Source organism: Anomaloglossus baeobatrachus, chromosome 4 (assembly GCF_048569485.1).
Source record: "Anomaloglossus baeobatrachus isolate aAnoBae1 chromosome 4, aAnoBae1.hap1, whole genome shotgun sequence".
NCBI lineage: Eukaryota > Metazoa > Chordata > Amphibia > Anura > Aromobatidae > Anomaloglossus > Anomaloglossus baeobatrachus.
Window position 1 is genome coordinate 106,321,967 of NC_134356.1, and position 14,677 is coordinate 106,336,643.

The 14,677-nt window shown below is 41.6% G+C and overlaps 1 protein-coding gene across 1 annotated transcript in view; it reads left to right on the forward strand.

The window, feature by feature from the left end:
- The window catches only part of GABRP (gamma-aminobutyric acid type A receptor subunit pi), a 172,007-nt gene that overhangs the window by 142,056 nt on the left and 15,274 nt on the right, over positions 1 to 14,677 (forward strand). The window contains exon 9 of the mRNA XM_075343387.1: positions 9,319 to 9,515. Within this exon, the coding sequence (XP_075199502.1) occupies positions 9,319 to 9,515 (197 nt within the window). The remainder of the gene's footprint in view (positions 1 to 9,318; positions 9,516 to 14,677) is intronic.

Consider the following 14,677-nt stretch of genomic DNA (forward strand, 5'->3'; position numbering starts at 1 on the left):
TGATCGGTGTGATCTAGTTTCTTGCTGGTGAGAGATACGGTGTTCGGCCTTGTCTATGGCATCTTGCACCTTGGCATCTCTTTCCTTGTCCACCTCTTCTGCCTTGCTCAGGTCTGAAAGAGCTTCATCAATTTTAGAGTCTTTTAGAAAGGTAATGTACCTTGTCGACAGTCTCTTGTATCTTTCATGAGCTGTGTTCAGCCGTTCCATAGCGGCTTGTAAGCATGCGGCATCGCCTGATGAGGATTCAAGTCTTGACATGTAATAGGTGACTCGTTCCCACAGTTCTTCCAGGTGTTCTCATAGCTCATCTTTCATAGTGTGATAGTTTTCAGTGGCCTTTATCGTGGGTTTGGAAGAGCGCTTCGGTCAGACAACTTGGTCTGCTAGAAGCGTGGGATCTGCCTCCTGGGCTTCATTATGGACAGTATCAGGTTGTATTTCCTCTGTTTCAGCAGTGGGGAACTGTCCGAGGTCTTTTTTGGCCATTTTGATTTAAGGCGTACTGTCTCTTTAAGAAACTTGACTTTTGAATAGGGGTCCGAAAATTGTCGTGCAGCTCCGCAAGGACTCCCTGATGAAATTCCCAAAGTGTCTTTAGGAAAACTTGGGGTTTGCAGTCCAGCAATGTGCAGTAATGAGGTATAATATACTGCAAGTCTATAGAAGGGGTATGGCAAGAGGGAAACAGCAGGTGCATAAACTGTCCCTTTACAATGCAAGCAGAGGTGATACAGGACGTGGCAGATGGGAGAGCTTCCCCTTAGGCTTGTTCAGGCATGCACTGTTGCAGGCAGACTAGTGCACAAGGCTTGTTGCTAGGCAGATTACAAGGGAAGTTACAGGGTTCTTAGGGATCTGTAGCCGGGGTATTGAGCTATTAAGCAGTCATCTGACTGATTTGGGCTCTCAAGGAAGTTTTTGACTTTGGCTGTTAAGCAGTCTTCTGACTGTTCTGTCCCCACTTAAAGGCGATTGAAGGCGGGTAGTTATGGAATGGCGTGAGAAGCTTACCTTCGTTTTTCCTATAGGTGAGGCAGACATGACCAGAGCGCTCCAGAGTTAAACATGCACATGCTGAGATGAAACAATGGTGATTTATTTTCTCCGAAGGTTAAGGACATGCAGAAGTACAGCAGTCCAAGTACCTGGCATTGTGGTTCTCTTGTGATGTTTGTCTCTGGAGCCACTAAGGTCAGAAGACTTTGCTTCTAGCAGCTCAAATCAGGGATGTGATTCTCACAATCTCTGGCTGTGAACTGAATATGCCAGGAAGTGATGTAAGAGGAGCAGCAGACAGTCCCATGGGCTGGACAAAAGAAACAGAGGAGCCGAAAGGTATGACCAGTAGATGGCAGCAGAAACAAGCATGAAAAAACATTAAATAACAGTTTTAACTAAAACAAATAGGAACAGCACACTAGGTACTACGAATTTCATAAAATTCAATGCTGATTTGCTCATCTCAAATAAACTGCAAAAAGTGGAGGAGTTGTGCAAAATAATATATTTATATTTTTGGGGATTCTGTAACAGAAGACAGTTAGGGAGAGGGGATGTAGTCATGGTGAGGTCAACAAAGGGCTTTTAACAGCAAATTAAACACTACTTAAGTTAATTCTTGATTAGCTAAATAAAAAAAACCAGTCACAGTGCTGCAATTGTTAAGTCATCCAGCACGGACTTAAAATAAAAAAAAAAAAGGACAGCAAATGTAAAGTGCCAGGAAGTGGCGGTCTTGGGCAAGGGTTGCAGTCTTCAACCCACCCCGACACAGTACAGACACGGGGGGCAGAGTGGTGTTTGGAGTGGGTGTTGAGGTGATATCTGCCTGAAGCTGCTCATCTGGGTCTTCATCTGGCATCCTTGGAGACCATTCATTACAATCAGCATTGCACGCCGCACTTTCACTAGCAAGTCCACCACCACTTAAAACCATAATCACTTTACTATAACATCTTTCAACACACAGCTTCCACTTCTTTAAGACAGTTTTTACACCATGCTCTTAACGCACGCTTCCTGCATCCTAGGGCCCACTTCCTCCGGCACCAGAGCCCTGTCGCGTCACCCGTCCATCTCACTGGCCATGCCCACAGGCATGCCTTTCTCACACCCTGGGCCACACTCACCAGCAGACGTTTCTTCAGCTGTCATGCCTGATTCTTAGGAAGACCTTTTCTTCTGGGCAGGACCTTGATCTTCCACCAGACTGGAATCCTTCCATTCCACGCCGTACCTTTTCTGCAGCACCTTCCTCCTCCATGGCTGACACACCTTCAGGCCAGGTACCTTTTCGCATGCTCGCGCACCATCTCCTTCCACGAAGGACAGGGTCATTCCTCTCAGGCCACATGTCGCCGCCATCTTGAGTCATGTTGTCATCCGCGATTTTGTGCACCATCTTCCCATCAACGCAAACTTCAGTCACATCACTCAGCTACCGCCTCGCTTCAGGCGCTATATCTTCCGCGCCCAGGGTCACACATTTCTCCCCATTTTGATGCCAGATGTTGGCATCCTGCCAACTATGCCAAATGTAAAGTGTCAGGGAGGGGCAGTAATGGTGAGGGTTGCAGTCCTCAACCCACCCTGGCACAGTATAGACACAGGGGGCAGAATGGTGTATTGAGTGGGTATGGAGGTTGTATATGCCTGAAGCTGCTCATCTGGGTTTTTATCCAGCTTCTCTGGATCCCATTCACTACAATCGACATCGCACACTGCCCTTTCAGTAACGAGTTCACCACCAGTTAAAACCGTAACAACTTTACTGCAACATCTTTCAACATGCAGATTCCACTTCTTTAAGGCAGTTTTTGCACCATGTTCTTTTACAGGCATTTCTTTGTTTACAGAACTCGTCTCTTTAGCTACGGCCTCCAAGGAGCGATTTATCCTTTCCTTCCTGCACCAATCATTAAGCATGATGGCTGGTCCAATGGCTCGACTCTTTAGCCTGCTGGCCTAAGAATAGGGACGCTTTCCCACTTTCCACTAACTTACTGGAATTACGCTCTGTAGCGGAGGGGGGCTCATACTTCACTTCAGTCTCCTTGACTTTTTTCTCTTCTATCTTCTCTCTCTCCATGCCAGACAGCTCCACACCATCCGACTACATTCTGCTACATCTGACCCTGCAGGTCCTTTCTTGGCTTGTCCCTACTCTCTTTCTGCCTTCTACAAGGAAGCTTTGTTCCCTATATCTCCTCTGTGCTGGGGACTATGCCCCTCCTTTTAACCCATGCCATCCTGTCACTCCCCTTACGCTGAGGGACCAGGGTGCTTGTGACACCTGGTGGTTGATAAATTGCACAGGGGAAACACATAAACATACAGTACATTACTGTCACATTTCATTAATGTACACCAATTTATCATAACATCTTCACTTGTACTGGAACACTCTTCAGGGGTGGCAGGGCACTCGACAAACTGTTACACAAGAAAACTGGTGGTGCTAGGTGCAGTGGGCAACACTTCCACACTTTGTCTATGATTTCCTAACATATACCTCCAGTAGATGGCTGTAATTTGACCAACTCTATAGGCAAACAGTGGATAAATCACTAATAGGCTTCATATTTATGTAAAAAGAGTATACAAAGCGGTCTTCTTTTTGTACGATATACTCTTGTATAGAATATTGTATTCTACTACTTTATTTATACACAAATGTTTACTGGTCTGCCAGAGGATAAATAGGCACTCTATAATAGTGTTCATAATAGTATGTTCATTCTGACCTATTTGCCAAATGTAGGACATATTGTTGTTGCACAGCTTCTAGCTTCCAGTTGCAGAAGAAACTTCACTGAGCAGATTATATGGGATAAACAAGCTTTTACTTCTCAGAACATGAGGTAAAAGTGCGTCGTCATTCAGCAGTACAACAAAGAAGAAATAAACAAGAAGTACAAGGACCTTTACAATACAGTGAGTGAGAAAAGCAACACAACATCGCCATCTACAGTCAGATCAGCTTAAATTCCTCCTTCACACAAACAAGTCCATAACTGTTGCATATACCAACGCTCTTTCTCAACAGACTTATTCAGTTAATCCTAATGTCTTCATTAGTCTCTAATGTCCTTCAACATTCAATGCCTTTGTGAAAATATCTGCTGTCATATCTTCAGTTGGACAATATTCTAATTTCAAGATTCCTTGTTCCTGGTGATCGATCAAGAAATGATACTTCACATCAATGTGCTTGTTTCTGGGGTTAACTCTTTCCATATGAGCAAGAACAAGACATCCTTGATTGTCCTCATTTATTTTTGTTGGTTCCAATTGTGGTTGTCCTACGTCTGTTAGCAATTGTCTTAAACATAGAACTTCTTGACTCACATGTGCTGCTGCAACATATTCTGCTGCTGTTGATGACAGCGTTACTATAGATTGCTTTTTACTAGTCCAACTAATTGGTTCGTCTGAGAGAAGGAAAAGATAGCCACTGGTAGATATTCTGTCAGTTGGATCTCCAGCCCAGTCTGCATCAACGTATCTTTTTATTTGGCTTCGACACTTTTCTACTTAGAATTCCTACTGCTGCGATGTCTGGTCTTGTAACAGTCGCTAAATCCAGTAATTTCCCCATTGCCGGTCTGTACTCTTCATTATTTCGTAATATATTTTGCTCACTATTCATCTCTTTAAGATAGTTGGTTTCCATTGGAGATTATACTGTTTTTGCATCCTTCAATTCAAATGTTTGGATTATGTCTTGAATTATGTGGTTTTAAGGAGGAAACTTCCATCTTCTTCTCTTTCTGGCTGTGTTCCAGGGAACTGTCTCACATTTCTCAGGTCTTTGAACTCAAAGTGTTGATTCAGAATTTTTAGTATGTCCACTTTATCCCTTTCTTTTTCAAAACATCATCAACATATATGAGAACATAGATCCATCTGTCCATCAATCTTTTTGTGTATAGGCAAGGATCAGCTTTGCTTCTTTAAATTTTTTTCATCTGTGAGCACTTCTGTGATTTTATCATTCCACGCTTTAGCAACTTGTTTTAAACCGTATATACTTTTCTGTAGTTTACAAACCATGTTTGGGTTACTTTCATCTTTGAATCCTGGAGATTGTTCCTTGTAGATATCTTCTGTTAAATTTCCATTAAAAAATGTCCATTCAAATGCTTCAACTCCATTTGTTTCATTGCTGCAACTGCAAATAATGTTCTTATTGTAGTATGTTTGACAACTGGAGCAAATGTTTCATCATAGTCTTCTCCATATTTCTGAGAATAACCTTTAGCTACGAGTCTTGCTGGTATTGTTCAGCTGTGCCATCTGTTTGGTATTTTACTTTAAAAACCATTCATGGATTTTATTTCTGTTTCTGTTGCCTTTATCCATTTATTAGCTTCTTTTTCAGGAAGTCGAGATATGTCATCCCAAGAGGTAGGCTCATAAATTTTGCTTGTACTTGCCTTGTATGAAAGACGTATTAGTGGATTTTCCTTGTTTTCTCTTATTGAATGGCTTGGTTCCATGTCTGTCTGTAGTTGTATCTCTTGACTTTCAGTATTCTGTTCTTTATCAATTTCAACTTCTTTTTCATCAGATGTTGATTCAGCTATATTATTGCTGTTTTTCTCATTTTTTGTTTCCAGTGATATAATTGTGTCTTCATTTAGATCCTCAATGAATGTTACACTGTTGCTCACTGTAATTCTGTCTGTCTTGGGATCTAGGATTCTATATCCTTTGCAATTTTCACTATATCCAACAAATATTCCTTCTATGGATCTGTTTTGAAGTTTGGAGTGTTTCTCTGCTAGAATAAATACAAAAACTGCAACCAAAAACTCTTAAATGATTCACACTTGGTTTCTTACCCTGCCACAGTTCACATGAGGGTTTTTTCAATTTTCTAGAAAAAAGTCAGTTTTGTAGCTAAGTAGCTGTCATTTCTGCTGTCATTGCTGCTTCACCCCAGTATTTCTCTGGTAGTTTGGAATCTGTTAGCATACCTTTTATCATTTCAGTCAGAGTTCTGTTTTTCCTTTCTGCTACTTCATTTTGTTCAGGTGTGTATGGAACAGTCTTTTTATGCTCTATACCATTTTGTCTTAAGTAGTTTGTGTCCTGTGAATTCACCTCAATTATTACTTCTAATCACAATTGCCTTCCTCTGAATCTTATTATTCGATATTATCACATAGGCTACTAATTTATTGAAAACTTTGCTTTTGTTCTTGATCAAGTATGTGACTGTGTATCTTGAGTAGTCATCTATAAAAGTCACTATATATCTATTGCCTCCTGATGTAGTCACTTTCATGGGTCCACATACGTCAGTATGCACCAAATCAAGTGGTCTTGTGCTTTTCGTCTCACTTTCTTTAGGTATAGATATTCTTGTAGCTTTAGACTTTATACAACAATCACATCTTACGGTAATTGAGCAATCAGATATCAATAGATCCTCTGTCAATTCTTTCTTTTGTAGCTCCATTATACTTTCAGGATGTCTGTGTCCTAGACGTCTATGCCACATGTGAATACAATTCTTGTGATCATGTGTACACAACTTCATCTATTCCTTTAATGTGTCTAGATGATATAATAAAGTAATTTAGCTGTTAAACGTTTTACAGATTACAATCCTCCTTCTAATCCTGGAACATATAACACATCCTTTACAAGTATTTTCGAATCATGCCCAAACTTATTAGAACAGTTTAGCATTCTTTGTCCAATACCCTCCGCAGTTATTTTGCTCCCATCTGCAGGATAAATGGCTTCCTTCTTATTTAAATCAAGGTCAGTAAAGAAACTTTTATTACTTGTCATGTGACTTGTTGCTCCTGAATTAATAAACCAACCTGATGATGATTTCTTATCAGTTACCTTAAATGTGCCACTCCAATTATGTGTACATTAATTGTGTTTTTCACCTTTTGTTTATTGTCTTTATGGTGTAATTTCTGTTGTTCTACTTTCCATATAGTACAGTCTTTCTTTAAATGTCCCTTTTTCTTAAATCTGAAACATTCTCTTGTCTCTTTATTATAGGGCCTCTTTGATTCTGTAGCTTTAAGAGCATTTCCCCCATCTTTTTCAGTAGAATCATTTGTTTGCTCTCTCCTTCTTTGATATTTATCTATGATGATCTATCTGTTTCAGATCTTGTTTCTAGTGCATTTATTAAAGCAGTGTATGAATCCGGTAAGCTGCACAATAATATTGCTGCTACATGGCTTTCCTTAATATCTTCACCAATTGATCTCAGCTGTGATATCACCTCCATCATAGAGAATATACGCACCTGAATGTCATTGTTTGCACTCAGTCTCATACTGTAAAGTTTTCTTAGCAGAAATAACTTGCTGGGTCTTTCATGAAGCTTTCTTAATGCTTCCCACATTCCATGTGCTGTATCCTCATTTTTTATGTAGATTAATTGGGCATCTTCCACTAATAGACTGATAGTAGATCTTGCTTGTCTAATTTTCTTATCCCATGTCTGATTATTATATTTGGGTCTATCTGTAGTGATTACTTATCATACATCATCTTAAGACAATAACATCTCCACTTTGAACTTCCATAGCTGATAGCTCTCATTGTTCAGCTTAGCTACTGTGAGTTTTAGGTCTGTGCTGCTGCTCATCTTTAACTTGTCTTACTTGTTTGGAGAGAATAGTTCTGAAGAATTCTTCTGCATTCACTGGGTCTTGCTGGCCGTTCGTGTGTCTTGGGTGTCTGGGCCCATAACCTGTTGCACAGCTTCTAGCTTCCAGTCGCAGAAGAAACTTCACTGAGCAGATTATAAGGGATAAACAAGCTTTTACTTCTCAGAATATGAGGTAAAAATGCATCATCATTCAGCAGTGAAACAAAGATAAATTAACAGGAAGTACAAGGACCTTTAGGCGGGCTTTGCACACTACGACATCGCAGCTGCGATGTCGGTGGGGTCAAATCGAAAGTGACGCACATCCGGCGTCGCAGTCGATATCGTAGTGTGCAAATCCTTTTTGATATGATTAACAAGCGCAAAAGCGTCGTTATCGTATCATCGGTGTAGGGTCCAACATTTCCGTAATGCCGGTGCAGCGACAGGCACGATGTTGTTCCTCGTTCCTGCGGCAGCACACATCGCTGTGTGTGAAGCCGTAGGAGCGAAGAACATCTCCTACCTGCGTCTCGGCTGCAATGTGGAAGGAAGGAGGTGGGCGGGATGTTTACATCCTGCTCATCTCCGCCCCTCCGCTGCTATTGGCCGCCTGCCGTGTGACGTCGCTGTGACGCCGCACGACCCGCCCCCTTAAGAAGGAGAGCGACATTGTAGGGCAGGTGAGTGCATGTGAAGCTGCCGTAGCGATAATGTTCGCTACGCCAGCAATCACAAGATATCGCACCTGTGATGGGGCGGGGACTATCGTGCTCGACATCGCAGCATCGGCTTGCAATGTTGCAGCATGCAAAGTACCCCTTACAGTAGAGTGAGTAAGAAAAGCAACACAACATCGCATCTATTGTCAGATCAGCTTAAGTCCTCCATCACACAAACAAGTCCACAACTGTTGCATATACCAACAAATCTTAACATACCCTTGTATTGATAGTGATATCAAAACCACAAAACAAAGCATTATGATTGGGAAATGTCTTAAAAATAATCAAATGCAGCTGTCATGGCTTTGTTAGTCAACGTTGTTATGCTAATTTAGGCCTCTTTCATGCGTCCATGCCAAACACTAACGTTTTGCATGGTCAGTGGTGAAGGTGTGAATCTCTGTGCATGTGTATGTTTAATGTGTGCTGTCCCTGTGCTATCCGTGTGACATACAGACAGCACACGGACAGCATGAACTTGTATACTACCTGTCGCCGATGCTGCTGTCTACGGTTCTCCTGTTACATCAGGGTCTGCCGTGAGCGCAGTGAATAAGCAATGAGCAGCTAGAAGCAACAGCAGAGACAGCAGCGCAGTAGACAGGTAAGTATAAAAATGCTTTATTTTTATATGACCTGTGTTTTTTTCCATACATGTCACACGGATCACATCAGTGCAGTCTGTGTGACACCCGTGCTGCTGGCAGAAAACGGATGTTGCTATGTAGAGCACATGGACACGTGTATGCTCCACACGGACACACATCCGTGTGAATGCACAGATGTGTGACCAAGCTCGTTAATTTTAATGGGTCTAGATGTGTCTGTCTCCGGTACATGAGAAAACGGACATCACAAGTACAGGAGACATGGATGTGTGAAGGAGGACTTCACAGTTTTAGTTGAGAAAACAGTGACAGCCAATTGATGTTCTTTTTTTAACATTTTCTTGTTGTTTCATTCTAGGAGTTACCACTGTCTTAGCAATGACAACCATGTTAGTGGGGTCCCGGTCAACTCTTCCAGCTGCCAAATGTTTTGTAAAAGCAATTGATGTGTACCTTGGTATTTGCTTCACCTTCATTTTTGGTGCATTATTGGAATATGCAGTCATTCATTATTGCGCTGAAAAACATGCTGCCATGAAAGAAAAAGAAAAAAAGGTAAGATAAGAGAGTCATGTGTGTGTTTGTTATTCAATGCACAGAGAAAGAAATTGCTTTTGTTTGACTAGCAGTTGTTATGTATTGTCGATATTGTGACAGATGCTTTATGCTCCTGTTGTCGTTCTAAAAAAAGAAAAAAAAGGGAGTATCACATATTTGGAATTAATTTGTAGAAAACAGTTCTCAGAACATTCCTTTGGCTGGATTGTAGATAAAATCACAATGTTCCTGCCTTGATTTCTGAAAATTACAGCAAAATCATTGTGGTTTTACCACGATCTTGTTAAAAAAAAATGCATCATGGCCACAATGTGTGAACGCAGCTGATTGCAGCAGTCACAGCTACAAATTAATGTGTTCCCCTTTCCCAGGGGTCAAGACAAAAGAGGAGTGAACCAGTTAGATAAAGGTTCGCCAATTTCAAATTTGGTGGAAGTCTTAGCTTGTTCATTCAGGCTCGGTAACCCCGAGCCTTTTCCCCAAAAGTTGGCAATGTTTGGTTTTGCTCAATCACTGATCATGTTTTAAAAAAAAATTACTTTTCTAATAACATGTTATGCTTTTGGATAGGATTGTGGTGCTGTATAATGAAAAAGGGGATGTGTTTAATGAGCGGAGAGGGTGGGGACTCGGGAGATGCCAGATGCGCACTGAGATATTTTTTCTTAACTTTATTTGCGGATGTTCCAGCAGCCAATCACAGTGCAGCACATGTCCACGTCCGTCTAGCAGCATATAAAAGGCGGTTATGCACCATTTTGTGAATGTTAAACGTTAGGGAAGGTGCTGCCACCGAGGCTGCTAGACAGTGAGCTTAGCTAGGTGTTTAATCATACGTAGTTGAGATAGATAGGAGAGTGACAGTGTAGAATAGGAATGTGCAGTGTAGGGAAAGGTGTGTGCCACAAATCGGCATTTAATGATAGAAATAAGGATAGGTACTTGTCAGTGCCTGCTTAAGAGATGCCAGTGAAGGATCTAAGTAGCTATTGTTACGTATTAGTGGCTGCTCCTAATTAGCCAGGGAAACACATTTCTAGGTATTGCTACGTATTATTGCATGCTCCAAATTATGCAGTGAAACACATTTTTTGGGCATTGCTACATATTACGGCATGCTCCCAATTAGCCAGTGAAACACATTTCTAGGTATTGCTATGTATTACTGCCTGCTTAAAATTACGCAGTCAATCATATTTCTAGGTATTGTTAGTTAGTACTGCCTTCTGTCAATTTGCTAGTGAACTAGGTAAAAAGATCTTGGCAGTTTTCAATGACTTCTCAAAATTATACAGTTAATCACATTTCTAGGTATTGTTAGTTAGTAGTGCCAGATGTAAATTTGCTAGTGAACTAGGTAAAAAGGTCTGGGCAATTTTTAGTGTCTGCTCAAAATTATGTAGTGAACTGCATTTGGAGTTATTGGTACTTTTTAATGCCCTCACAATATTGCCAGCTCAGGCAGGAAATAAATAATTTATCTTCTGCGTCAAGTATGGCCGTAAGGTTGTGAAACATGTTTGAAAGGGGAAGGGTACATCAACCATGAGTGGTAAATCACAATGTGGTTGTGGTGGAATAGTGAATAGGCGGAGTGTTTGAGGTTTAAGTGTGAGAAGTTCTGTTTGTCAAAGCTCCAATTAGCAAACACTGGCTCATCTTAGCCCAAAAGAAATGAGAACAACTTCCGCTACAGAACAGTCTATTCCACTACATTTCTTTGGCAGCCACCCATTGCTTCAACTTTGACATAAGACTGATATAAAGCATGTGCTAGAGTGGATGGCAAGTGCTGCATTAAGAGGCCTCTTCTCCTCTTCCTGCACCTTAATATCACATACAATTCATTCCTCAGAGGTGCCACCCCAATTACACTTGTTTCTGCCCATGTCACAAATCTCTAATCGGCAAACTGACTGTGATGTACCACACATGGGCGAGTCTGCAGAGCTGTTCACATATTGTATCTCATGGGAATCAAAGGTCTGCTCCAAAGATTCACAGACTCAAAAGGAGGAAAACATCTGCACTGATGCCTAAAATAATTGTCAGTTGGATACTGGCCTAGATGAAGTAGGGGCCGAGCTGGATCCTGACCCTCATCAACTGACATTAACCCCGGGGGGTGGAGGTGATGATGATGAGACTCAGATACCTGAGGCAAACATGTACTGTCCTGCGATGTCAGATCAGGAAGAGGAGGAGTGGACCAACATAGAGAATGACGATGAAGTTCTAGATCTAACTTGGTGTCACCCCAAAGGCATGCAGCTGAGTAGCTCAGCAGATGAAGAGGAGGAGAAGGAAGACGAGGATGTTACGTTGGCGATTCCCACACAAACACGTAGTGTTGCAACCCTGAGAAGCACTGCATCTTCAGCCACAATTCTGGCTGTGGCTAGCAGTGGTCGCGGGTCTGCAGTGCACAGGAAAGGTTGCCTAGCCTGGGCCTTTCTTGAGATTGCAAAGGATGACCAAACTTTTATTATCTGCCAATGCTGTAAACAACATTCAAATAATTTGACTACTACATGCACGAACCGACACATGCACAGCAAAAACATGTAATACTGTGGGAATCATACAGTGCTAAAATGTGGACTACCGGGCCTAACCAAACACTGGACACCAAATCATCCACGTCTGCTGCTTTTTCCTCCACCTGCATCCCCATCAAAACTATTGTCACACAGTTCTCCGACCGCAGAAACTCCACTTGTTTGCCCGCGACAGTCGGGATGAGTGAGGGCCCATCAGGTGTTACGAAAGTGACCATGAGTGGTGTTATTAACCCATGTGAGACAACGACAACCACATGTTTTTCAATCCAGCATTACATCTTCCCCAACAACTCCCTCACAGTCCTCACAGTCCACCGGTCGGTTGTGTACACCTTACTACACCTTCTCTCAGCACTGCAGTCAGCCCTCGGTCCTACAGTTTTGGTCACGTAAAAGATAATATCTTCCCACACATGCCAAAGCGAAGAGCTTGAACTTCAACATATCTAAACAGTTGGCCACAGAAATTCTGCCTTTCCACCTGGTGAATACAGACGGTTTCCGAAACCCGATGGGCATCACAGTCTCTTAGTACTAGTTGCCCAGTCGCCATTACTTCTCTAATAAAGCTCTGCCTGCTTTACACCATCATTTGGCAGACAACATTACCTCTTCCTTGAAGAACTCTGTATCTCCCAGGGTGCATTTCACCAGTGACACCTGGATGAGCAAGCATGGCCAGGGGCATTACATCTCGCTGACTGGGCACTGGGTTACTCTGGTGGCTGTGGTGGCAGGCAGGGAAGGGGCTACTTCTCAAGTCCTCTTGTCATCCAGGGCTCAGACAGAATGATCATTTTAGCAATATTTGAGAGAGAGAGATATATATATACATTCATATGAAAAAGTTTGGGCACCCCTAGTAATGTTAACCTTTTTTCTTTATAACAATTTGGGTTTTTGCAACAGCTATTTCAGTTTCATATATCTAATAACTGATGGACTCAGTAATATTTCTGGATTGAAATGAGGTTTATTGTACTAACAGAAAATGTTCAATCCGCATTTAAGCCAAATTTGACCGGTGCAAAAGTATGGGCACCTCAACATAAAAGTGACATTAATATTTTGTAGATCCTCCTTTTGCAAAAATAACAGCCTCTAGTCACTTCTTGTAGCTTTTAATGAGTTCCTGGATCCTGGATGAAGGTATATTTGACCATTCCTGTTTACAAAACAATTCCAGTTCAGTTACGTTTGATGGTCGCCGAGCATGAACAGCACGCTTCAAATCATCCCACAGATTTTCAATGATATTCAGGTCTGGGGACTGGGATGGCCATTCCAGAACATTGTAATTGTTCCTCTGCATGAATGCCTGAGTAGATTTGGAGCGGTATTTTGGATCATTGTCTTGCTGAAATATCCATCCCCTGCGTAACTTCAACTTCGTCACTGATTCTTGCACATTATTGTCAAGAATCTGCTGATACTGAGTTGAATCCATGCGACCCTCAACTTTAACAAGATGCCCGGTGCCGGCATTGGCCACACAGCCCCAAAGCATGATGGAACCTCCACCAAATCTTACTGTCGGTAGCAAGTGCTTTTCTTGGAATGCCGTGTTTTTTTGCCTCCATGCATAATGCCTTTTTGCATGACCAAACAACTCAATCTTTGTTTCATCAGTCCACAAGACCTTCTTCAAAAATGTAACTGGCTTGTCCAAATGTGCTTTTGCATACCTCAGGTGACTGTTTGTGGCGTGCTTGCAGAAACGGCTTCTTTCACATCACTCTCCCATACAGCTTCTCCTTGTGCAATGTGCGCTGTATTCTTAACTGATGCACATTGACCCCATCTGCAGCAAGATGAAGCTGCAGGTCTTTGGAGGTGGTCTGTGGATTGTCCTTGACTGTTCTCACCATTCTTCTTATCTGCCTTTCTGATATTTTTCTTGGCCTGCCACTTCTGGGCTTAACAAGAACTGTACCTGTGTTATTCCATTTCCTTACTATGCTCCTCACAGTGGAAACTGACAGTTTAAATCTCTGAGACAACTTTTTGTATCCTTCCCCAGAACAACTATGTTGAATAATCTTTGTTTTCAGATCATTTGAGAGTTGTTTTGAGAAGCCCATGATGCCACTCTTCATAGGAGATTCAAATAGGAGAACAACTTGCAAGTGGCCACCTTAAATACCTTTTCTCTTGATTGGATACACCTGCCTATGAAGTTAAAAGCTCAAAGAGGTTACAAAACCAATTTAGTGCTCTAGTAAGTCAGTAAAAAGTAGTTAGGAGTGTTCAAATCAAGAAATTGATAAGGGCGCCCATACTTTTGCACCGGTAAAATTTTGTTTAAATGCGGATTGCACATTTTCTGTTAGTACAATAAACCTCATTTCAATCCAGAAATATTACTCAGTCCATCAGTTATTAGATATATGAAACTGAAATAGCTGTTGCAAAAACACAATTTGTTATAAAGAAAAAAGGTTAACATTAATAGGGGTGCCCAAACTTTTTCATATGACTGTATCATGCCATAATACATTGCGCCATAAAACATTATGCACACCATGGATTACTTGAGAGTTACTCCCTTCCAATAAATAAACAAACTACATAACATTATTTTGGTGTTCTAATGCTGGT